The following is a 27,242-nucleotide window of genomic DNA, read 5'->3' as shown; positions in this document are numbered from 1 at the left end:
GTAAGGTGGTAGTGGCAGGAACTGCCCTACTTTACAGATAGAAAAACAGAGACCCCCCCCAAGAGGTTAAACTGCTCGCCCAGAATCATGGTCAGTGAGAAGGTCTAACACCCAGACCAGCACTGTCTGCTGCAGATGTGGGGTCTTCTAAAGGTATTTATCTTTTTTCTTTCTTTCTGAATTAATTTAATCAAGATTAAACTCCTGAACAGGTTTTCGACATTAGGGGCCAGGATATAATACAGTCATCGCCCTGGGCCCAGCTCTGGGGCTCCCATTAAGATATGGGCTTGGCTTGTCATTAGAGTTTTCACTGTCCTGAGCTCATTATTAAGACTTGCTGCACTGCAATTTGTTTTGGTTGTAAAGATCTGACCCTGAAGCAACAGTGAAATGAATCAAGTTGGAGGGCATCCGGGGTGACGCAGAAGGAAGCTCATGAGAAGAGTAAGGGTCAGAGGGGCCGAGCTCGCCGCTGTACAAGTCATAAAAGGCAATGCCTAAAATAGCTAACAAGTCCCCCTTATCTAATTATGTTGAATTATATGTTCTTGGCGGACTGGAAGTGAGAGGCAGGGCACAGACTCAAGACAATCCAGTAGCAAGCAAGTTTATAGATGTGGTTGGGGACCAGCTCTCCTGGTGCATGGCCCTGGGCCGCTGAGGATAATGTGCAGGTGTCCTAGTCACCTCTTCCCTGTCGCAGGAACCTTGGTTAGCAAGCAGGCTGGAAACCTCAGGGGACGCTTGCTTTCAAAGATAAGGCAGCAAACTCCTCTTTGCTGCTTAATAACTTGCTTTGCTGAATCTCATTCTGTTTGCACTTCATTTGCACTGGGCCTGGGGCAAGGCAGGGAAGTCCTTTGAAGGCTAAAATCTTCTTCCACCCCCTTAGGTTGATAGGCATCCTGTGGCCCACAGAGCTGGGAACACTCAGGGCCTCCCTCGGTGCCTGGCCCTCAGGGTCCATTAGGCCAGCACAAGCCAGTAGGACAATCCAGTGCTTTCTATGGACTTGTGAGGTGCTAGTATCCCTATGGGAATAACAGTGAGTTGGTTGATGAGGGAGGCCCAGGGTCCCGGGCTGGTCAGTGGATCTGACTCTGGACCTAGTGCTAGGCCAGGGGTACAGCTGTGAGCTCAGACATGGGCCAACGAGAGGAGAGGAAGAATCTAAGGACTTCCCATTCATAGCAAAGCCCATTGACAAGGGAACCCATGCAAATGAATCCCTGAGTAGGAGAATGCCCAGAACTCACAATTAACAACTTCACAAATCAAGGGTCTAAAAACTTAAATTTGAAAATTTTACATTATTATCAGAAAGTCCCTGCAGCCTAAGAAAAAACAGATTCCTAAAATACCCCGTCAGCATCAAACATGCAAGGCTTAGACCAGTCAGGTGAGTATTAAACAGGCAGGCACTTCACCACTATGTCATTTCCAGAGTCCTGTGTGGGTTCAAGTTGTACAAAAATGTGCAATGAAATATTTCTGTTAAAATACTTGTGTCTTGCCCTAGTTGGTTTGGCTCAGTGAATAGAGCATCAGCCTTTGGGCTGAAGGGTCCCGGGTTCGATTCTGGTCAAGGGCACATGCACAGGTTGCGGGCTCGATCCCCAGTAGGGGGCATGCAGGAGGCAACCGATCAATAAGTCTCTTTCATCATTGATGTTTTTAGCTCTCTCTCCTTCTCCCTTCCTCTGAAATCAATAAAAATATTTTTTTAAAAATAAAATAAAATACCCATGTCTTACTTCCCAAGTTATTTCTTTTAGTACAAAATCTGATTTTTTTTTTTAAAAAAAAGAACTATCAGGTAAAATGGCTTCTCATTAAAAATAATTTCAACTTTTCATAAGATTTGAGATTAGTATTCTAGAAAGAAATGAAGCTTTTGTCCAAATATTTCAAATTTTTGACCCCTTCACAGCAAAAATAACAGGATTGAAAAAGGCTTTTCAAAGGCGATTACACCACCTTGGAAATGAAGGTAGATTTTTAAGTAATTGTTTGTTAGAAGGAGTCTAAGTCCTGAAAATAAATGGAAAAGAAAACCATTAAACGGGAAAATATCTTACCTTGAGAAGTTGAGGAAATGAACATGTCGAGTAAATAAATAGGGCTGTTCGGCAGTACTTATATTTTTAATCAGTTCCATCTATTAAAAAAAGTACAAAATTAGCATATATAGGATCTAATTTTCCAAGCCATATTAAGCTAAAGGTTATCTCCCCAACTCCTTTCATCCTCCCTTACTACCTCCTGGACCAGAGCCAAACAGCTGTGTTTTGTGCAACATTTATGAACTTGACTTATGGCTTCTTACTGAATAAAACAGTGCTGTCCAGATTTATAGTCCTGTATTTAATTTAGTTGATTGCTACCATGAAAACAATGTGACATAATAATTAATTTTAACTGGAGAAGTCAGTGTATTGCTGTTCAAAAATGCAAATAAGAAAAATGCCTTTAATTCCTTCCATTAAACTCACACCAAGACAAGAGGTTAATCATTATGCTATATTTCTATAAGGATATTACTGGGAGATGCAGAAATATTTGAAAATCATTTTGCAGAATTTAAAAGTGGGAGTAAAATGAGACAATGCATCATTGTTTTTTCTCTCTGAGTATAAACATTTACAGTAAAGCCAATATTTCATAGGAAACACACAAAACCCCCCAACGTCTTGGGTTCTGGTGGGTGGTCATCTGAATTATTTATTTACCATTATCGGCAAGGCAAGACATAGTTTATATTCATATAAACTAACATTTATGGTCTTCTGGAACATGTCACGATACAGAAAACATTCAGTAAAATCTCTTAGAAATTCCAAGCATTCTTATGACTCCCTGGCTTCCTAAATTCTACTTTCCTTAGATTTCCTAATTGGCTCCATCAAAACTGACACACTGTGGAATTTTTAAGAGGCACATTGAAAATGGCTACTCTGGAAGTACATCACAAGTCCAGCATTTCATATTTTATGAATTAGTTCAAGTTGAAAACTGGAAAGAAAAACGGGCATTCACATGGTAAGCGCGGCAGCAGCAACAACAATAAAACCAGAGCTTGGAACTCCACGTGTCTCAAGCAGGAGAGAGAGCCTGGTCTTGCCTTGGTGCCTCCTGTCTAGTGCATAGTGACACACATACAACGCTCAGTAAATATCTGTTAAATAAATTAACTCCAACTAGTACATGCTTTATAGATGCTACACTCTGATGCCAACGTCTGATCCTTTTATTAGATATTCATACTCACAATGGTTGTTTGAAGATATGAAATTGAATTTTAAAGTAAATGACTTGCCATTTCAAAACCCTGTGCTTTTGTTTGTCAGTGGCAGACATGGGCTAGGCTTGGGCATAAAAGGAAATTGAAATCTGGCTCTTTACTGTTTACCCTCTCACCCTTCCGCCCCCCTCCACATGCCCTTGGTGCTTGTTTTTGGTAATAAAACTTCTTGCTTAGTCACATTGCAGATTTTAATTTTTGATGGATCAACCAATAGAATTATTGATTTAGAAGCACAACCAAATGTCCCTGAGGATGTCTGCTTAGAAGCATCACTCTTTACTGTGTGTGTGTTTAATACAAACACCACTTAATGCCTTAATCTCTCGACTATTTTTATTCAGGTATTTCTCTGCACACACAAAAGCAATATGAGAAATCCCTCTAGTATTAACAAGAAGACTGGAAAAACAGGTTATAAGAAAAACCAATTCTTTCATATATTCAACATTACATTATATTCTCTAAACACATGTCAACGCGTTATACTTAATGGAAGAACAATGTGTGGTTAGATTCTGAGAACTGTGTCACAATAGTCATAAAGCTGTCTAGTTCACAAGGAAAAATTGATTAGCAGTGACAATGCATAACTCTTTCTAGACATATCTTCAAACATAGCATAAAGGTATGAATGTTCACGTTTATTGCCTTAGTACAGTGAAGTGAGAGCTCACTTCAGCTCTCGTACATTCTGTCACTGCTCAGCAAATTATAAAGCTCCTTAGGAAGCTCCACAAGCACAGGTTTAGGGCATAATGTTCAAGGTGTCATTTGATTGTTTAAACAAATAATAAGACTCGCCCCATTTCTAGTGATAAGTAATGGTCTCCTGAACCCCTGCTGCCTATCACCTGAGTTACCCCTCTTGGTCCTCCCACCATTGTTCTTGCCTGAGTCCTATCTGCGTGGGGGGCATCATGGGTGGCAATGCACTACCTAACATCATCACAGAAGCTACCTGTCCTTCTTTTCCTTGGCTCATTTACTGATTCCACTGCATACATTCATTCATTCAGCACTTATTGGGCAATTCCTAGGCCCTAGAGATGAAAACATGTAAATAAGGTCAGTGGGAAGACATTTAAAGACAAGACAGTGGAATGCATCCTAATGGTGTCCCTAAACCTACCATGACACAAGCCGCACTCTTGGTCCTCACCCATCTTTACTCCTTATAGCTTATTTCATCTCTGAAGAGTCCGTTTCTGGTCAATGGTATTCTCTATATGCTCACATTTGATCTGGGTCTTTCCTGAATTTCCATATTCAATCCCTTGCTGAGTTACGTTGATTTTACCTTTGCTATCTGACTCTCAAGACAACACTCCTTTGGCCAGGCAAACTAGACCCCTCTTTATTCTTTCCTTACACATGTCCGAGCTTGACCATAGGCACAAGCTTCCTTTTCTGGAACATTCTGCCTCTTCTCTTTGCATGTCCAAATCCTAACTGCTCTTTACATTAAACTAAAATGACCACCTCCATAAAGTACACTTTCTGGATCTCTCATTCAATATCCATTGAGTTTCATCTCTCTGTCAGGCAATGTACTGCTTGGGTCCATGGCTACAGAGATAAAATATTTTGTTCTTGTTCTCAGATATGTGGGCCAGTTGGACTATCAGGCAGGTAGCATCACATGATAACCACCATGGGTAGAAGGCACAGAGATGAGGCACCTATCCCTACCTGAAGGTGGAGAGGTAATATTTCCCTAACGAGGTGTTTCTGAATGGTTTGCAAGGACCCACAGGAGTTAGCAAGTGAAGAAAGGGACCCCTGGCATTGCAGACAGAGTGAACAGCAGAAGCAAAGGACAAATGATAGGGATATTAAAACTACCAGGACTTCCATGTGCCAGAGGTCAGGCATGGGATCAGTAAGCCAGCAGATAAGACTAGAGAGGGAGGGAGGAACCAGGTAATTGAGGGCCCTACAGATCACATGAGGGATCTTGACTTTTATCCAATGGGGTATCCACAGCTAGAAAGGATTTTCTTTTTTCTTCCAGATCTGAGGTCAAGGTGGAGAATGTGAAGAACAAAGGTAAGGTTAAGAGAAAGAAAGCTTAGTTAGGAAGACCAGGTGGGCAATAATCCCAACAGGAGATGATGAGGTCATGAACCAAGACAGCACTTCTTACTGTGGTCCTCAGAGCAGCAGCATTGGCATCAAGTGGAAACTTATTAAAACTGCACATTCTCAGGCCCTACCCCAGACCTACTGAATTAGAAGGAACTCTGGGGTTTGGGCCCATCGATACGTGTTTTCACAAGCCCTCCAGGAGATTCTAAGGCATAACAGTTTGAGAACCACTGAATGAGGCCACTGGAAGTGAAGGCGGATGGAGAGGTTTAGGGATATTAGGAGGAAGGATCTGCTGAGCTTCGCATACAGCTGGTGGCCGAAGGGAAGGCGAGCCAGTGGCCGAAGAGCTTCCTTCTCAGAGTCCTGGCTTGGATCTGAACATGGTGCCCATTTGAGGAGATGGGAAAGGCTGCAGGAGAAACAAACCCGGCTGCAGAAGTGAGGGGGAAGGGGTTTGGTTTTAAACATCTTTGGCTAGAAATGGCATTGCCTTCCTTGACTTCCCACGGCACTTTGAGGATTTCCCAAGACATGAACTTTTTTCTGTTTTTCTATCGTTGAGTTTGTGTGCTAGCTTTGAACCAAGTTGTAAGCTCCCTAAGGGCTGTAGTCAGGCCTGATGTAGTCCCCCCAGAAAACCAAGCCTAGGTATTGGCACAGAACATATACCCCTTAATTGTTAATGCAATAAAGATGCTCCCATTAGAAAAATATTTTTGGAGTCAAGAGATGTACAGTTCACTGAAGACAGAATTATCACTCAGGCCTTGAGTTTGGCCTTTCTTGGACAAACCGGTGCATCCATTACCCCAGTGGGGCTACAAGTTTTACTATTACAGCATCTAGGACACAACAGCAAACTACCATTTCCTGGGCTGCACACTGGATCTAGAAGCGACTGTACCTAGAAGCTCTTTATACATATGCTGTCATTTTATTCTCAAATGCCTCCACAAGTTAAGCATTGTTATCTGCATTTACAGATTAAGAAACTGAGGCACAGAAAGGCTACCTAGATGGTGTACGGTCTTGTTGCTAGAAAAAAGTGGAGCAGAATTCAAATTCAAGTCTGTCTGACACCAAAAGTCCTGTTCTTTATCACTGATGTGCAATTTACTCACTGTTCCCACTGTTACTTGATTCATACATAACCTCTTAAAATGGGAAGGAGGGACTGGTTAGCAAAATAAGTCTGGAGAATAAAGAGGATTTGTAGGAATATAAATTTTCTACCTTGCATGTGATTTGCTGAAAATTAAAATGAAATTATAATAGGTGGGAAAGCATTAATAATAAAAAAATAAGAGCATTAATATTATCAGAGATATATTTTTAAAAGTTCTAGGTGGGAAACACTTTATCTTAAGAGTAGGAATGGTGCTCGCTTCGGCAGCACATATACTAAAAAAAAGAGTAGGAATGAATTTAAAATGCTAATGAGAGAGAGAGAGAGAGAGAGAGATAACAGTGTAATGGGATGTGTCTAAAGGAAGTAGTGCATCTGGGAATGAGATAGAACTGAGGTTTTAACAAAAAGGTGAGAATCAAACAGAATTTATAATGCAGTGGATATGCCAGGAAGCAGCTTCTAATCTTTTGCTTTCAATCTAGCTGGGAAGGTAGAACAGAAAACCTTTACCTGCAGATGTGCAAACACAGCTAGTTAGTAGAAGACTTTGCTCCTGACTTCTTTAGGAAATAATGCCAGCCCTCATGGTAATGACCCTACTCGGGTCTGAATTTCTGTGTCCCTCGGGAACAACTACATCTAGATGTCCTACAATTTTGCAAAACATCTTAAATGAAAGAAAAGACATCTTTTTAACACATCAAAGCCCAGTAAGAAGTAGCTCAGAGGACAACTCCGTGGCCCTCTAACCTCAGAGGCCGGAAGGATGTCTATAGGCTCAGGTTACCTTTCTCTCTACATCCTGTATAGAGAAGCCCTTCTGGGTCAGAGGCAGGATGGTCTTCCCACCTTCAGGGCTGTGCAGTCAGTGCAAGAAGCAATGCCTGCGTGGAGAAGATGTCCACCAGGGGGCGGAATGACATGAGCAAGGCAAAGAAGCTGGGTCTGAATAGTAGAGAAAATCAATCTCCCCACAACAATTGCAAAGAGAGGGGATTTTTTTTTTTTTTAATTTTTCAGGCCTTGTTGCTTCTACTTTTTTTCCTTTGCTTTCAACCAAGTTTCCATTAACAGACTCAGCTTTTGTCTCTAGGATTTCAAGATAAGACCTTGTTTGCAGAGCTGCGTGAGCACATCCCTATGACCTGGAAATGGACTCCCTTAATTTTTTTGGTTTGATTCCAAGGTTTAGTGGGAGCAGCTCTGATGCCTGTGGACACTGTCCCTCCTACTCTAAAGTTAGGAAACTCTGAGGGTCATTTGAAGGACACTTTTCCAAAAGGTCTCAAGTAAGGGTAAGGTTCCTGGGAGAAGCGCGCAGGCTCCTGAGGAGACAGCACTCAATAAGAACTTGGGGACATGTGAGGTCTTCAGAGGTTTGAGGGATTCTCGGGTGAAAGAGGACTTTTTCTTGCTTCATGGCAGATTCACTTTAATAAAAGGAAAACTTTCTAATAATTAGAACTTTCTATGCAATGCTTGCTCACCAGAATTGTGAATGGGGATCCCCTCATGAGTTTCTCCCCTCCCCCACAAAGATACCGAGGCTCCACCGTGAAGAGTCTAACTCAATACTTTGTAGTAGGACCTAGAAACCTATCTCCCAAGAGGATTTTGCGATCCATTGTGCTTAAGAATAATATTTTAATGGTTTCCCACTGCCTACTAAATACTGTTCTAGTTCCTCAGCCTAGCATTGGAAGTTCTCAGGATGCCGCTCAACTTCACTTCCAAGCCTTCTTCTCCCACATTCTTCTTGAAGATCTGTTGCTTCCTATAAAATGGGGTTGTAATACTTTCCTAATTATGCTGCTTAAAGGATTAGAAATAAGATGCACACCTACCCGGTGTGCTCTCTGGGGCTCAATAGACAGCGCTCACGGTAGGTGCCCAATGAATAGACGCCCAAACGAAGGAAGAAACAACGAAGTGACCTGCTTCAGGATGAATGAGTGAACCTTTACCTTTCAAGGAAGCCCGGCTGGCCCTGCCTTGGGGAGGCCTGGGAGGAACCCCCGTGGTCTCTAGACCTTTTCCAAATCAACCGTGGTTTCTGTAGGCGAGTTTTGTTTCTTAGAGTTGCACTGCTTTACAGCCACAGTGAGATTGAGAACTGGCAGGGAGGAGAGCAATGAGGAAGGGGAGTTTAAGACACTGTAAGGAAATTCTGTTTTTGACCAAGAGGCTAAAACAATCTAGAGCACACGAGGCGCAGAGGCCCTCTGTGTCCTCCACCCTTTAAATACTTTTCAGCATCTTCATAGCTGCTTAAAAGAGTCCCAGGAGACATGATCTCCAGCTGTGGGGTGCACAGGAGAGCCACACACGGGAGAGCTTATAAAGAGTGTCCTGCCAACGGAGATGGGGAAGCACTACGTGAAAGCCAGTTAAACAAAGTTTTAATGGAAAGAATCCCCATTCTTTAAAATGTGAGTAATCATTGTGAATCTCCTAGAGGGGGACAAAGGGCCAGCAATTCCCATATTTGTTTAATCATGGTAGTTTCTTTTATTTTTATTTTTCGGTGTCTTAGGGGACTAAGACTCCCAAGAACACTCTTAGGAAAATGTCATAGTTTTGACAGGGATTCTTAACCCCGCCGGCACTACAGAATCTCCTGTGGTACTTTACTATTATTTTTAAAAGACGTTTTCTGGGCTCCACCAGGAAACACTTCAGGGGAACGGCCATTGCAACTGTATGTTTCAAAGGCTTTGCTGGAGATTCTGCAGTGCAGCTAGAACGATAACCACTGCCTCAGAAGGGCTGTTGGGTTCAGGAGGGCCTAAGTTCAAGTGTAGGTGCCACAGGTAGTCATCCTGTCCTATCCTATCCTATCCTATCCTATCCTATCCTATCCTATCCTATTCCATTCTGAAAGTGACAATCTGATTGTTTCAGTTTTCTCATACCTGCGCACTGGTTTTAGGTCCAAAAGACTTAAGTAAAATAATGAAGTAAAACAATTACCATGGAGTAAATGCTGTGTCCAATTTTGTAGTCCTAAGTAGCTTCAATATAAATAAGAGAGTAAAAGTATTTTTTCCTTGATCTTTTGGGCTCCTATATCAACCCTTTTCCAACAAGAATGCAATAATTTTGAATTCCTATGTCTATGATATGCCTGCAACACGTTGACTTTCATTGTCCTGAGAACAATGTTCTAAAAAATAGCATCAGACCATTAACAAAAATGGTTATGAGTCCTTTGGAAATCACACCCCATGTCTTTCAAAGTGTATGCAATTCCATGAGATTATCTAAGCGAGCCCAAGAAATTGAAACCTGGTTTTAGAGCGTAAATGAAATGATGTCACCATGGTTTGCATCAATGCCCTGAAAGTTCTGACATTTGGCCTTCAGCAGCTGTCCTTGCTTTTCTGTTGGGGCGGAGTTTTCTTAAATAGTAACTTCAAAGGTATTTCTATGTCTCTGTGGCAGATGTAATGGGATTTTTATAGGCATTCTAACATTTGGTGTCTGCATGCTCCCTTTCCTTTTTAGTAATCCCTTCAGTGTCTTATGTTATTAAATACTGTGTACATTTTTAAAATTTAGTGGAGAGAGAGGGGGAGGAGAAAGAAAGAGAGAGAGAGAGAGACAGAGAGACAGAGAGACAGAGAGAGATGACAGCTACCCTATAGTGAGAAATGTATGCATGGGCATGAATTTGACTCTGGCCAGAGTGGGGTGCCCATGTCTATGAATGAAATGGTATAGATAATTCAAGTCTCATAAGTGAATAGCATTCCAAAGTTCATTTGTAAGTCAGTAGTTTGGAACCTGGAACACATTTCCTCATAAAATCAATGTTCTACATGGTGGATAGAGTCCTGGGCCAGCCCACAGGAGCCAGTCTATTCTGCACCTGAAGTAAAGTGTTATTAACTCCATAGAACAATGTTTCCATGGGAACACATTTTCAGAGTTCTACTGTTTAATGTTGAGAACCACTGACTTTAAAAATTTTAACTCCTCTCCTAAATCACTCCCCCAACCCTTTCCTTTAATAAATTATCAAGAAGAGGAGCTATTCATACCACAAATTAGTTCTTGAATATATTAGGTTAAAATAATATTTTTTCTCCGCTTGTTTTATGCACTTTGAAACTTTAGTAAAAGAATACATATAATAAGGAAAAGAGTTTCTTTAAACATTCTTAAGCTCCTTCAAACGTGGTTTCTTGTCATGCCATATCCTGGCTCCCTCTGCGTGTCACAGCCCGGTCAGCGAGCTGCACAGCGGCCACTGTCGCTATCGTTTGCTTTTACATCGAAATTGCTTATTTGCTTTTCCTACCATATCTTTACCTTTCCCTTGAGTTTTTAAAACTTGCCTTATAATTTAATAGGAATCTGGAGTAACTACGTAATGAAGTATATTCTGGTTCATACTGACCACAGGAATCAGAAATGTTTAACTGCACTACATAGAGACTATGCTAGAAGTTGTATAAATATATCACAGAATCACAGGGCTGGAAAGAACCTTAAGAGATTGTCTAGTCTACTCGCTGGCTTCCAGACAAGCCAATCATTCCAAACAGATGAGAGCTTACTTCTATTTTAGAGGACAAAGATGACTTTGTCTTTAACCCTTCTCTAGAGGCAGCAATTTATACACCTTTATCCAATTACTGTTAAATTTTCATCTAAATCTTTCTCGTGACAGTTGCAACCGTATTTTACTTTCTCCAGACGGTTCCTCGTAGGAAACAAAGTGGGTTTGTTGATTTGTGAACATCACACAGTATATTTAAATGTTATATTTTGTGCTCTCTCTTCTAGGGCATTCCCGAACATCTCAATGTCTAACATTTCAGTTACCTTGCTGTATTGTGTGCATCTCATCAGCAGTGGGAACTGAAATTGAGCTGCTGTGTTTTATGAGGCTTCTGAGAACTGGGCATACTTTCCACACATAGCAATATTTAGGTGTAATCTGATAGGCAGACTCAAGTACTCCAAGGAAAACCAAATTTCATAATTATAATAAAATTGCAACTACGTAGGCTATTAATGAACAGTCACTTTCTTTCAGGTAGTGAAAAGGACATGACCAGCCTCCTCATATTTGCTCTTCAATCAGAAAAGGAAATCTGAGAACATAGCCCTATTAAACTCATTAATAAAATGTGATATCCTTAAATGTCACCAAATATAATTTTTCTATTGACAGCCTACTATAGAAGCTTCAAGGGATAATCTCAAAATATTTATTGTTGATTGACTCTTTGGACTAGATACTCAGAGACTCTTTAGTGGAAGTTTTCAAAGGAGTGGACATATTGATCTCTATATTATGGGAGACACTAAATATATTGGCTTATCGCAAGTCCTGTTGGTTATGTTACTGTCTTAAAAACTGTCCCAATGTCCCCATGAAAAAAGAGAAATAAAGGCCACTGTAAATTCCCTTTCTTTGTGAGGCTTTGCCAGAAAGAAGTGGACATGGGTGGAAATTTCCATAATTGTGGTCTCAACCTGATAGTAAACCACGTGTTTTATTTATTCTCCAAACTTAGAAAATCATTGGGTGGTGTGATGGTTAATGTTATGTGTCAACTTGACTGGCCAAGGGAGGCCCAGATTACACAAAATTTCTGGGGGTGTCTGTGAGGCTGTTTCTGAATGAGATTAGCATTTGAATCCATGGACTTAGTAAAGGAGATTGTTCTCCCAATGTGGGTATGCATCACCCAATCTCTTAAAGGCCTGAACAAAACAAAATGTGGAGAAAGGAGGAATTCGCCCCCTTTTCCCTGCCTCACTGTTTAAGCTGGAACATTTCATTTTATAACTTCGACTGGGACTTACAGCATCGGCTCCTCTGGTTTTCAGGCCTTTGAACTCCGTTACACCAATGGCTTTGCTGCGTCTCCAGCTTACAGATGGCAGATCATGGGACTTCTCAGTCTCCATTATTGTGTGAGCCAATTCCTCATAATAAATCTCCTTTTATATCTATTTATTGATAATTGATAGATATCTCCATCCTACTGGTTCTGTTCTTTAGAAAACTCTGCCTTATACTGGTGGCTATTCATCCATCCTTAAGTACTAAAGGCACAGAAGCCAAATTTGTGAGATAAGCTAACAAACTTGACCCTGTAAAATGACCTTGAGAGCAGTAGGCCTAACTGTGCTATATCAGCAAAGTGCCCCAATAGAGACTATGGACTCTACTTTTGTATAAGCTTATAAAGTCGAATCTGTTTGCATAGCTTCCAGGCAGAATGTAGAGCAGACTTTCCCACCGGTATGTCCACTTGTATGGCTCGGCTATATTGTGAGAGAACTGTCCCTGGGAAATGGGGTTTTGCTACCACTGACTATGCCAGAACTGTCCCTGGGAAATGGGGTTTTGCTACCACTGACTATGCCAAATGCTGCCGCGGAAGTGCAAGGCCCCCTGAGCTGATCATAAGAGGAAGCTTAGGCCCCCATCGACCAGTCAGGTTCCTAGGATACTTGTGAGCAAATATAGAAGAAGAAATATTAAAATAAACCTTTCTTATTTTTGCCATCAGGATGTCAGCATTATCTACAGCTCGGTGGTGTAACGATCTGAGATTTATGCATTGCTACTTTTAGCTAAATAAACAATGATGAGTGCACACTGTCCTTTGGTCTAACAAAAGTATCCCTTCTCGGAAACTTCCTGGCTTAAAGACCACCACCAGAACACTTAACTTAAACTTCCTTCCACACGCTGACAAATATACAGTATGAAGTTGCAAATCTGGTCTGCATCCGTCAGGGTTTGAAGGATGTCCTGTAAGGCACCCACTAATTACACCAACGAATTGAAGCAAAGTACAGTTTAACCGTGGCCAAAGGCAACTTACTTGTTCATTTTTAGTAAGCCTGGTTTTGTTGTGAATGTCTGACGTGACCAAATTAAATCCGTGCTTCTCTGACAAGATTCTCAGAAGCAATACCACAGTGCGACTCCCACACTTGCCCACTCTGTTGTACACCACCTGGCTGGGGAAGGGCAGCACCTGGGAAGGAATGAGAGAGCACATAGAGACTCTGGGTTAAAATACTCAAGATTCTTCCCTCAACTTCAGAACAATTAATGTTTAATCAACCTACACGCAAAGGATCCGCATGAACTTAATGAGAGAACAGAAGTGATGAATTCGTATTTACCTTCACAGTGTAACTCGAAGGAAGGCTGGACTCATTGTCTTACTGTCTACACTGATACTAAAAACTGGTCAGATTTCATGCCACCTATAAGATTGCTCATGGAACTTGTTTTTCTTAGAAACAAAATATATAAATATGTGCTTTAATGATCACATTCTTTTGCAAGTTGTATTATGCTTTATTAAAACTTAATGTATAGAGTGCTGAAGGAAAAACATAGCAATTTTAAATTATGTAGACATAATTTACATATAATAAAATTCACTCTTTATAGTGGAAAATTCAGTATATTCACCAAATTGTGAACCATCACCGCTATCTAACTCCAGAACACTTGGTCACCCCGAAAGAAACTCTATACCCATTAGCAGTCACTTTTTGTTTCCTCCACTACTTTGGCCCCTTGAGAGCATTTATTTACTTTCTGTCTCTATGGTTTTGCCTCTATCATTTTGGCTGTCTCATTTAAATGGAATTATAAAATATGTGACTTTTTGTGTCTGGCTTCTTTCATTGAGCATAATGTTTTCAAGGTTCATCAATGTTGTAGTATGAATCAGTAAGTATTTCATTCCTTCATATGGCTGAATAATATTACATTGTATTTTGTTTATATATTCATCAGTCAATGGACATTTGAATTGTTTCCACTTCTTGGCTAGTAGGAATAATGATGCTATAAACATTTGTGTGTAAGTTTTTATGTGGACATATGTTTTTGATTCACCTTGAACATATCTTAGGAGTGAAATTGCTGGATCATACTCTATGTTTAATTTTTTGAAGAACTGCCAAACTCTTTTTAATACAGCTGCACCATTTTATATTTCCACTAGCACCACATGAGACTTCCAATTTCTCCACATCCTTGCCACCACTTGGTATTGCCTGGTTTGTTCTTTAATGATAGCCATACTAATGGGTTTTAACTGGTATCTCACTGTCATTCTGATTTGCATTTCCTCGATGACCAATAATGGTTGGTGTGTATATTTTTTATACGCTTGTTGGCCATTTGTATATTTACTCTAGAGGAATGTCTATTCAAATTATTTTCCCATTTTAAAATTGAGATATTTATCCTTTTATTGTTGAGTTTTAAGAGTTCTATATTTAGTCTGAATTTACAAATATATGGTCTGCAAATATATTCTCTCATTTTATGGGTTGTCTTTCACTTTCTTGATATGGCCTTTGAAGCACAAAAATTTTTAATTTTGATGGAGTCCAATTTGGAGTGATTGGTTGCTTGTGCTTTTAATGTCCTATCTAAGAAACCATGGCCTAACTCAAGGTCACAAAGATATACACTTATATTTTCTCCTAAGAGTTTTATAGTTTTAGTGCTAACATTTAGGTCTTTGATTCATTTTGAGTTAATTTTATGTATGGTACGAGCTAGTGATCTAACTTCATATTTTGCATATGGATATCCTTTTGTTCCAGCACCATTTATTGAAAAGACTATTCTTTCTCCATTTAACTGTGAAATGAAAATCTGCTAACCAAAAATATATGGCTTTATTTCTGGACTCCCAATTCCATTCCATTGATCCTTATGCCAGTATCACAGTCTTGATTACTATTGCTTTGTTATAGGTTTAAAAATCAGGACGAATGAGTCCCTTCAACCTTGTTCCTCTTTTTCAAGATTGTTTGGGCTATTTTGGACCCTTTGCATTTCCATATAAATTGTAGCATAAGATGGTCAATTTCTGCAAAAAAGGCAGTTGAGATTTTGATTGGAACATAGTGTTGAATATGTGGATCCACTTGGTGACTATTACCCATGTTAATAATATTAATCCATGACAGAGGATGTCTTTCCACTTATTTAGTTCTCCTTTGTTTCATTGATGTTTTGCAGTTTCCAGTGTAAAAGCCTTCACTCCTTTTATTATTTTTGATACTATTATAAATGGAATTATCTTCTTAATTTCATTTGGGATGGATTTGTCATTAATAGAAATACAATTGATTTTTTCTATATTGATCTGGTATCTTGCAATCTTTCTGGACTCATTTGCTAGCTCTAATAGTTTTTTTAGGGTTATGGACTTTTTAGAGTTTTCTGTATACATGATCATGTCATCTGCAAACAGAGAAAGCTTTACTTCTTCCTTTTCAATATGGATGCCTTTTATTTCTTTTTTTCTATTGTTCAGTTATAATGAGCTTGATAGACTTAGAAGCCATTATGAAAAGCATCTGATTAAATATTTATATCCCCAATAAAGATATTATTTCAATTTTGAACACTAGCCTTGAACAACAATTGACAAATGATATTCCAAGGTTTCTTTCATTCAGCTCATATTAAGACCATAAAAAGGCCCAAAGTTAACGAATATAATACAACATAAACATACCCTAAACTTACTGTCGGCATGTAGTTTTAAATTTTGTTCTGTAATTGTAGGTTTACTTATTTTCCTGAAATATTTTATATCCAGAGTATCATTTCATAAATTTGGAGTTTAAGGCTAATTGTCATTAGAGTAAAACATAGTATCACTCACTGAGCAACCAGTTCTGTACCATTTTGATATAGTTCTTCCAGTGTGTGTGTGTGTGTGTGTGTGTGTGTGTGTGTGTGTGTGTGTGTTTTCAATAAGTAAAACATTGTTTATTTAGGGCCAATCAGTATCTCCTATAAGATGTCCTCACAGTGCCTAGAACACACCTTGTAGCTATAGAGCAGAGGTGGGGAATATCCAGCTCTCGGGCCATATAAGGCGCACAAAATCATTTGGTCTGGCCCTGCCAAGGCATTAGAGTGAGTTAATTCAATGTTTGACCAAATACAGCAGGGTAATTTTTAAGTTGATAATTTTGTATGGCCTGTGAATGATGTTATAAATATTCAAATGGCCCTTGGCAGAAAAAAGGTTCACCACCCCTGATACAGAGCCTCTATAGACATTGATTGGTTCTCGGCAGCTGGAGGAATTTTTGTTTTAAATTGATTTCAGAGAGGAAGGGAGAGAGAGAGAGAGAGAAACATCAATGATGAGAGAGAATCATTGATCGGCTACACGCCCCCACACTGGGGATCAAGCCACAACACAAGCATGTGTTCTGAACAGAAATCAAACTGTGACCTCCTGGTTCATAGGTCAACACTCAACCACTGAGTCACACCAGCTGGGCCAGCTTGATGGATTTAAATAGACTGTTTGACACTGATTAACACAATGATTCTGCTAAAATGTGAGACCAGGAGAAACTTCAAATATAGTTGACCTTCCCGATCAAATGCTAATAAAAGTCATCAAGGTAAAAAGATAGTCATTATAACAGGCCATTTTACTTATGGTTCAATCAGTAAGTATCCAAAAAATCTGTTCCCTGTCACTGACTGCAGAAGCGCAGATAGTCAGATAACCATTTAGTTCTTAGTTATGAGGTTGTGACCCAGGGAAGTAGAACTGGGCTTTATGATTGATGCATTGATATTAATAGTGTTTGTAATTTGGATTTCCATAGTAACCGGTCTGAGGTATGGACTATGGTTGTGATAGAGCTGCCAACATAAACACAAATTTTAATTTCTTTGGAGAAATAAAGTGCCCAAGAATTTGGGTGAATGCATTTTTCCTTGTCTTCTGGCATGCACAGAATAGCAAGGGAGAATTTGTTATAAATGAACTGATGACTTAGAAGTTGTGAGTTACCACATACTAAGTACTTTATTCTAAGAGCATAGGTATATCTTAGAAGATTTAAATGAAGAATTGAGGCAGTTACTTAGAAACCATAGGTGAAAACAGTTAATATCTCTTGAATTTCTTGGGTAATACATAGAGTAGTAGGCTTACTATCTATACCCTTTTGCTAAGAGCTAAAGATGTTATTTAACTTTAGATTATTGGTTAGTTGGATTCTAAAATATGTTCATTTCATTTCATTAGTCTTATGGGAAGCTCCCAAATAATAGTTGTACATATTTGTTATTTAAAAAGAACATATAAAAAGAAAAATCGCCCTAACCGGTTTGACTCAGTGGATAGAGCGTCAGCCTGTGGACTGAAGGGCCCAGGTTTGATTCCGGTCAAGGGCATGTACCTTAGTTGCGGGCACATCCCCAGTAGGGGGTGTGCAGGAGGCAGCTGATTGATGTTTCTCTCTCATCGATGTTTCTAACCTCTATCCCTCTCCCTTCCTCTCTGTAAAAAAAATAAAAATAAAAATATATTTTAAAAAGTAATAAAAAAGAAGAAAAATCATTGTATTATTCCTGCAGCTCTATCTAAAATAATATGCAAAAAGAAGAGAGAACTTAATATCCCCACTGTGGCTCCGTTTTTACAATTTCTTTAAACACTAACATACAGCTACAGAGCTCTAGGAATCAGTCTTGTGACTTTTGAAGACACGGTGTACACTATCACTAACAAAAACCTCTCTCAAATTTAGGGTGAGGCTTTTAAGTCATTTTAAAAAAAGAATCCTGTGGAATGTCCTAGAAATTGACAAATTTAGGCAGGCCAACTCACTGTGTTGATGTTGGATAAAGTATTAAAATTAACAACAGTACAAGTTGATTCATCCCTGCCTTTGGTAGAACTATAGATTTGCTCCTGAAGGTCTGCTTTAAAAATCATTGACATCATTTATTGGAAGTGTACTTTCTGGAATGATGGTGAGAAAAGGGAATGATCTTTATGAAGGGGTGAGCCTGACCCTGTCCCAGGCTCTGTGCCATGTAAACCCTTTGAATCCTTGTTAACAATACTGAATCAAACAGCATAACTGCCTTCACTCTAGCTGTGCCTTTCTCCTGAACAGTGGTTCTCAACTTGGGGGTCGAATGACCCTTTCACAGGGGTCGCTTAAATACATCCTGCATATCAGATATTTACATTACGATTCATAACAGTAGCAAAATTACAGTTATGAAGTAGCAACGAAAATAATTTTATGGTTGGGGGTCACCACAACATGAGGAACTGTATTAAAGGGTCACGGCATTAGGAAGGTTGAGAACCACTGCTCTAGGAGTTCAAATTATCCAATAATTTAAGCACCATTAATAGCACCTATGTGACTCCCCTGTGTGTCTCTTTCAATAGATGATAGATTCATAGAACAACAGTTTGAGATCTAGAAGCAATTTAGAATAATCCATCATCCACCCCCCCCCCCCACCACCACCCTGTATCACCTACCCCCAGCCCAATCTGTGTTTGACTTGGCTAGAGCTTTTCTTTATATTGTCTCTTCACCCTCTCAAGTACTCTGTGAGGTATATGTTAGAACTATTTTTAGATGTGTAAACTACAGCTGGCAATTTCAAGGTTACAAAGCTCAAGAGTGGAATGTAATAACTAAAGCCCAGTTCCCAGTTCTCCTGAACCCTAGGATGACACTCTATATAATCTATAATAATTAAAGGGTAATATGCTAATTAGACCAGACATCTTCTGGATGTTCTTCCTGGTGAAGCCGGGGCCGGAGGGAAGCCAGCCCTGGTCCCGGTTGCCTGCGGGCTGCCAGAGGTGGGAAACCTGGGTCCCAGGTGCCGGAGGGAAGCTGGGGCAAGCAGCCAGGGGAAGGAAGGCCTACTCTTGCACGAATTTTTGTGCATTGGGCCTCTAGTATACTATAACATCAAAGGGTGGAAAAGTTTGACTTCCGTGATGGAGATAGTATTTTCTTTTGTTACATCTTGAATGTATCCAATCTCATTAAATATTATGTTTCAATAGTCACCTACCACGACCAAGATCACTGGCCATACTCATCCACTACCCAGGACCCTGGAACGCTCAGTCGGAACCCACAGGAGTGGATTAGCCGGCCTCTCTTTCTCCTTCCTGAGGATGTGCTTTAGTAGCTAATGAAAGACCAGTGTGTCAAAGCAGCTAATGGGGGAAGAAGAGCAGGAGGATGTAGTCTTCCCTTCACTCCTTCCCCTAACCTATCACAGGAAGTCCAGTCCCAGCTACCTCGGATTCTATGAACCACTTCCACTGGGAAAGGAAAAAGTTGAAAAGAGTCATAGCAAAATGTGCATGAAATCCTAAATGCACTTGACATGTTTATCAAAACAATACCCTCCAGTGATAATGACTATGAAAAGACTTCTATAGACTTCTTAAGATCAACCTCAAAAATCTCCATTTTCTTCAATAGATACTTGCAGAAAACTATACCCCAAATCAAACATTCCTATTATCATTTACACACAAATTTCGAATACTTACTCTTTTGGGGGGTATCTTACAAAGAAGTACACACCAAAGGCCCTCCTCACTCACCCCCTCCCCAAATGAATCTTCATTCTTGACAACTATGGTTATAAGAATGTTGTCTGTGGTTTTTATTTTATGACCAATTTGTAGGAGTGAAGGGAACTCCAAAATAGTTCACTCTATGAATTACATACTTTTATGCCGCCTGCCTTTTAAGTTCTGCACATGCCACATATCCCCAGGGCCTGGCAGGCTTGTGGGGAGCATGCCAATTAAACAGAAGTCTTTCCAAAACCCCTAGCACAGCAGTAACCACCACCAGATGACATCCACAACTTCAATAGCTTATCCCAGCTTTGAAACGGGAATGGGAGAAAGAAGACTTTCTAGGTAAAAAGCAAAGCTGGTCTGGACCAAAACTTTCTATGATTTAAAGGGCTCTCTGGGGACTGGTCTTATTGGAAGAATTACCATTAATCTCACTTTGAAGTCTTTGCAAAATGACAGTTAATACAGTATATGACAAGCTGAGGTTCCCAAATGGCTATATATTTGAATTACCTATGAACTTTAAAAACTCAAGACTTCTGGGCTCTACTCTAAGACTAACTGAAACGGAGAGTCTAGGACAGTGGTCGGCAAACTGCGGCTCGCGAGCCACATGCGGCTCTTTGGCCCCTTGAGTGTGGCTCTTCCACAAAATACCGGCTCTTCCACAAAATACCGACTTCTGCGCATGGGCCACAAAGTTTTAATCGCACTGTACGTGCACACCTGCACGTGGTATTTTGTGGAAGAGCCGCACTCAGGGGGCCAAAGAGCCGCATGTGGCTTGCAAGCCGGGGTTTACCGACCACGGGTCTAGGATGTGGGTCAGGAGGCTGGCCTTCCATGTTGCACCACAGCCTTTTGAGGAAGTGAGGTCAGGAGAGGGTTGCCTGCATGGTACTGGAGGGGACTCGGTGCAAGGCATGTTATGTCTTTCTTGGGTCTCCTTGGCATGCCAATGACGCTCACCCATAGTTAACCCCTTGAGTGCCAGGGAGCACGATCACGCTCCTCCTGTCTTTTGCCAAAAGTGCCGGGAGCACTATCAAAGCTTCGAAATAGCGTCCAGTTCTAAGTCTGCTTTTATTAATGATGATGATATTGCTAAATATGTCAATGTAGTAAAGGTTTCCTTAAGTTTTTGAATATGTAACTTCATTTACTTGCGATTCATCATTTTTTTTCCAAGACTGGTGTAAAATCAGCAAAAATGCCTTGGCAATTTTAGCATAATTCCTAGGATATTGGTTGGCACTCAAAGGGTTAAAAAGCCACGATTAACCAGACAAATACACTCACACTAGTCAATGCCTCCTCGAGTAGAATGCCTAGAGAACAGGTGTTCTGATTAACTGCTTAGATTAGCTGAAATTTATACCTAACCCTGTCAAAGCATTAATCCCTCAGTAGTAATAATATGCCAAGGATAAAATGTTTTTCTTTGGTTAATAAACTTGTGCTTCATGATCAGCACCTGTACATTGCGGGGTGGATGGTGGAGGAAGAATCACTACCTGGGCTTTGTGAGGCTTGGACTCAGGAAGAGTTCTGCCCCTCACTGTCCATAGGACTCTGAGCAGTTAAATCCATTCAGGGAATCCTTATGTTCCAGTTTCCTCGGACACAGTGGTGCATCACATTTTCCTCAGCAGAAAAAGGAGCGGGCTGGACTGTAACCCAATAAAGGAAGCTCTCTGCTGAGGCTGATAAATGATTAATTTTAGTTGATGCTGTTATCAAGATGTAACCTGGAAATCCCTTAAAAATTAAAACTGGGTATTGACATTTTCCTTGTCAAATACATTCATAAGAAAAGTAGGAAAAAAACAAGTTCCAGTAATTTGTGCAGATGACACAGATTCCAGCTCCATGGCATTCACGGTTCTATTTTGGAACCTTGGTGCATTTCTGTACATGTCCCATCTTTGTTTGGGTGTGTTGTATAATAAATCTACCTTTATGCTTGTCTTATTTTCCAGTTTTAATCACTTCAAGATCTCTACTTTGTTTTGATAAGACCATCTCCAAATATCAGAGGCTGCACAGGGTTCCACCTTCCAGGGGTACCTTCCAGAACTTGGCAGTGATTCTTGCTGGCTATTGCCCAGAGAGCCATTCTAGGTCTATGGACAGATTCATCTGTTTTCTAATCACCATCGACTCTCTAGACCCCTGGCTCATTTCCACCATTCAAGAGGAGAAAATATATAGGATCCATTAAAGAACTCTAGTTTCCCTCATTATCATTCTGCAAATGACAACCCTAATTATTAATAACCCATTCTCCCAGAAGCCTTGCCAAACCTGAGCATATGCCTTCTTTTCTCCTGTTTCTATTTGCAACAGGTCCATTTCAAATTTTATCTCCAAAAGACAAACATAGCTATAAATCCTTTACAAACCCATCTGTTTTATTTCTATAATAGATTGGGTCTATCTGGCATGTGCATAGTGGATAATTAATAAATATCTGCCTATTAAGTAGATAGACTATTGGGATGAAAATACTATTAAATATTGTTTTTGAATCAATGCTGTCATATTTATCATTTAGTTTTGCTGTCCTATGAATTACGTATCTTTTGGTTGTCTCCTAGAACTATAAAGAAAGTCCATCAATTTTTTTACACTCATATTTTGAAATACTCTTGTTTGTTATATCATATAAGAAAAAGCATGGGGAAGGGGAGAAAGTTCCCTGGACTGAAAGTCATGACATTCTGGCTATCCCCTTAGCCAAACTTGTTGGGTGACATTGAATAAGTAACCCTGAACAACTTCTCTGGGCCAGAGTTTCAAGTGTAAATTGGGGGTACTGAATCGGTTGATTTCAAGGCTCCTTCCTGTTCACACTGCATGATGTTCAGACAGGGTTACACAATACTTACACATGTTCAGGGGGTTATCTGAATGGTACTCTGCACTTCTAAATATTCATTCCATTCTGGTCTAGCTAATGTCCTTATCTCCACCATGTACAGCATCATTACGCTGTTCCCAGGAATGTAATACCCGGCATGCTGAAACAGAAACCTCATACAAAAAAGCAATTTTCACAAGGAGCCAGAAATAATTTTTGGATGTGCTGATTAAACTATCATAGTTGAGCTTTAAGGTATTCTTCAGAAAAATGTGACTTCCAGCTGGATTAAAAACTCAAATTTCAGATGACCTTCATAAAATGCCATCAATTCCAGGGACAGGGAAGATGAATATTTCAAACTTCATATTGACAAATGTGAAGAAAATATGCATATTGAGATAAGACAGATTCACTTTTAATTCTGCAACTTTCTTTATCCTTCATTCTCTGGTCAGTACACAAATCACAGATAAAAAGGCCATAATCTGGGTATCTTATTTCTAGTACATTACAGTTTCAAAAGTTCAAACCTAGGGTTAATCCATAGAAATCTGAGACCATAGGACACTCATATGTTTGACAGAAGAGAGAAATGAGGTGCATATGCCACAGGTATAAAACACAAGCAGAATGAAGAGGATGCAAAAGTTTCAGAGACTAGATCACACTGAAAAAATATTTCCAAGTGTTTGCACAGGACTTGGCCTTGCTTCTATACATGTATGATAACCCTACTGCATTGTGCACAGCACCTCTGCCCACTCTTATAAGAGCCTTTAAAACCTTCTTTATGGCTTTTATAACCAACATGAAATGGGGAAACCCAGGGTGGGTTTGGAGCACCTATTTAACCCGCATCCTTGTGTGTTTATGCCTTGTATGTTTTGTTCAACTCAAAGGCACTATAAGTAATGTAGTAAATCTGGACCAATTCCACACATTTCTGGGACTTTCTTTTATGCTATATATTCCGTGATCTACAGCCCTTATTAAACACAACTCTGAAAATGAGAGTCGCAGATTTCCCAGTTAGAACAGAGAACGCATGATCCTCAAATTAGTGCCAGAACTGGAGCTGTTCCATTTTTAGTGTTAAACAACTCAATTGGCTTTTTACATTAAGTTTTGGACCAGAATATGGAATTATGCTGATACCTGTAGGTCAATAATCTTTCCACCAGACCCCCATTCTTAGTTTAACTTTTCATTCAGATCTGTAACATATTTTCTCTTAATCACACACCTCCCCAAATAAAACATGCATAGACATTTTATATAGACTTTCAAGATTTAAGAGTCTGCTTAAGTTAAGCTTTATTTCTTCATATTTGTCTGATTCTTTTTTTAGCTAGGAATTTATACTCTGAGCCCAATCTAAAAATTCATTTGTTACAATGCAATAAAGGAGAAGTGTTGATTACTGATTGTAAGTTTCATCATTTAGAGCAGGTGTTGCTGGCATGGACCAACCATTTAATCTAGAATGGTCTCCTCTGGATATTGGGGATGGGAGAAGAGTCAATTATTCTCATTGAAAACTTCACAAGAGAACATTGCCACCATGGAAAATAATACAAAGGCTGGGGGAACATCCACACTTGGTTGCCTATATTCTTCTCTCTCATCAAAGCACTGTGTAAAGATTTTAAGACTAAAGGCTTAGATCCACTGTTCACTGTGAACCACACAATCATTTTTCATTTAAAATGTCTGAATAGAAGTTTAATTTGAATGTGAGTTTGTAGAAAGAAACTTATTCTTGGATTCAAATGACCATTGTTTAAATTCCTTGGCTAAGTTTCAGGTTTTATAACATAACCCACACTTTAAAATAGTGTGGTAGATCAGTACAGTCAAGAGCCCTGACCAATCCCACCTCCCATATTCATGCAGCGTGTAACCTCCTCCCACATGGACCATGGGCCTGCCATGCAACTGGCCAATGAGACCAGTAAACACGCTGCAAGCAGAGGCTTGAAAAGAGCTTGCCCATTGGGCTGGACCTCACTTGCTTCTGGGAGCCTTTCTCCCACAATATGAACCTCGGCGGACCTCTGGGAGGGTAGGAGGCTGGGTGAAATATTGAAAATTCTGTGACTGAATTCAACAGATAATTACTGAGTGCCAGTCAGTTGATTATCAGCAATAAACTGATTATTGTGATATGACTGTCTCTGACATTAGACTCTAAATTCCATGATTATAGGAGCACATGTGCTTCCTTTACTACTGTATCTTCAGTACCAGCTCATAGTAGATACTGGTACATAGTAGAGACTCAAGAAATAGTTGTCAAATGAGTGAATACGACAAAGGATATGACATGTCCCCTGTATGAACTCACAAGTTAACAAGGGAATCAAAGACTGGCACCCTGTGCTCTGATACTCTGTGGCCAGTGCTCCAGTAGAAATATGAACACAGTGGTTCAAGAACAGGGAGAAGGAGTAATGGTCTGGGAGACTCAGAGAAGTTTCACACAGAGAACATGGCTTAGTATCTCTTGAAATTGTATAGCCTCAATTTAGTCATTCTCCCTTTACCAAAGTAGACCTACCTAATTCTTGTTGGTTTGAATCAATAAGGAACTTTCATGCTTTATTTGGCTCTATAGAGCTGGCTTCTTGGCATGTTTTATATTCATGAATATGTGTGTGTTGCATGTATAATATGCAAGGAAAACACACCATGCAAAAATCATTAACTCTCTGGGCTAGTGTTGTCCCTCTTGCCCACTGGACTTAGAAAGACAGGACAGGAAATGGAGGAGCTGCAGCATCTAAGAACAAGTAGCTTCCACATGACTTTATGTCATATCTCCGTATATCAAAAAGGATGCTTTTGTCTGTGGGTATCTAAAAAGCCAACCCCATCCAAACAATCAGAAAGATATATTCTCATTCAAACAGAAGTCCTTAGGTATGGAGATTTAGGATTCATTCCATATTTTTGTTCTATCTTGCTCTGCTGGCTTAGTAAGTTAGCATTGTCCTCAGACTAGCTTTTTCTTAAGTCGCATGATGGCTGCTGCAATTCCAGCCATCGCCTGCAGAATAACAAAGTTCAGGAAAAGAAAAGCCTATCTTTCTTGGGTGCTTCCTTTAAGAACTGAACACTTTACCTTCCTTTATGATCTGAGAACAATTTTCCCTCATGCTTCCTTGGCCAGATCTAAACTACCTGCCTACATCTCAACTAACCATTAGCAAAGGGAAGGGAACCACTATTATAAGTTTAAATTACTCAGGATTCACCCCGGAGCTGGGGATGGAGTTACCTTCCCCACAGGGTAGAATTTGACCAAAATCAGATTTCTGCTAAACAGGAGGAGACTGGGGAAATGGATGTAGGGTAAGCAACCAATAGGGTCTGCTATACCAAAGTATTCAAAGGCCCTATTGTCCTTAATTCTTCAAACATTCTTTCATAAATCCCAATTTCAGCTGCAGAAAAGGGAAGAACAGTGGCAGACACAGAAAACATTTCTAAATGATGACAAGGGTCCACTTGGTGGCTATATTCCAATATACCCCTGTAGCTCTTCCCTCCCTGGCAGATTTGCTGATAGCTGGAGAACGGAATATAAAATGACATCACCCACCCCACCCCTCCATGCATTGAAATGAGTTGAAGAATTAGCAACAAGGTGAACTTCAGCTGGAAGATTAACTCCACACAAGAATCTGGAATTCATACAGTATTTTTAGCTATAGATGGTAACAAGATATTTAAATTGCTCTCAGATGAAGAAATGTCATACTGCCTACATGTTGGAGGCTTTTCACAAGTACAACTTTTTCATAAATGAATTTTGAAAAAGTGTGGCATATAGACACAATTCACCCAGATCTCAGCACGGATCTGGTCATGGAGAGTCTGTTTCCACAGTATTTATAGGTTGGTTTTAATTTGTTTTCATTTGTTACTTGGTGCTGGGTAAACAGATTTTTCAGAAATTTCCACCAAGATAGATGAAGCACCCTGTTTTCTATAGGGAGTTATTCGGGCTATTAAACATTGCTAAATAAAAGAAATTCTAAAATTATTCACCCAAATCTTTTTTAAATTGACATGAATATTCAACATCTCTCAAGATTTTACTAATAGTACGAGAAAAAGAGAAAGACAATTTATAGGGCAACAATAGTCTTTATAGCTAGAGAACCCCCATCACATGTAAAACTTCTGTGTTTCCCCAAGAGTTGGACCTGCATAAGCAGTAAGAAGATCCTTGTTAGGAGAGTTTATGTTGAGATAGATCAATGAGGTAAAATAAAGGAAACTGAAGTTTGAAATGAGGGGAAGAGCCACAGGTTATGAGTCCATTGCTAATTCTGGGTCTAGAGTGGCCCCGGGACAGTGGGGTAAATACAGTCCTTGCCAGCAGGATGACCATCCTCCTGGGCCAGTCTCAGGCCTGAGGTCCAACCTACATCCCTGAAGAACAGGGGCTCATCA

The 27,242-nt window shown here is 39.9% G+C and overlaps 1 protein-coding gene across 2 annotated transcripts in view; it reads right to left on the bottom strand.

The window, feature by feature from the left end:
* Positions 1-27,242, bottom strand: part of UST (uronyl 2-sulfotransferase) — a gene marked incomplete at its 5' end in the record, with an annotated part of 258,937 nt that overhangs the window by 99,124 nt on the left and 132,571 nt on the right. For both annotated transcript variants that reach the window (XM_081093661.1, XM_081093662.1), the window contains 2 exons: positions 2,082-2,161; positions 13,373-13,528. In XM_081093661.1, the coding sequence (XP_080949787.1) occupies positions 2,082-2,161; positions 13,373-13,528 (236 nt within the window). The remainder of the gene's footprint in view (positions 1-2,081; positions 2,162-13,372; positions 13,529-27,242) is intronic.

Source organism: Myotis nattereri (assembly GCF_964212035.1).
Source record: "Myotis nattereri genome assembly, chromosome: 6".
Lineage (NCBI taxonomy): Eukaryota > Metazoa > Chordata > Mammalia > Chiroptera > Vespertilionidae > Myotis > Myotis nattereri.
The sequence above is the reverse complement of the archived record's forward strand: the minus strand, read 5'-3'. Positions and strand labels throughout refer to the sequence as shown.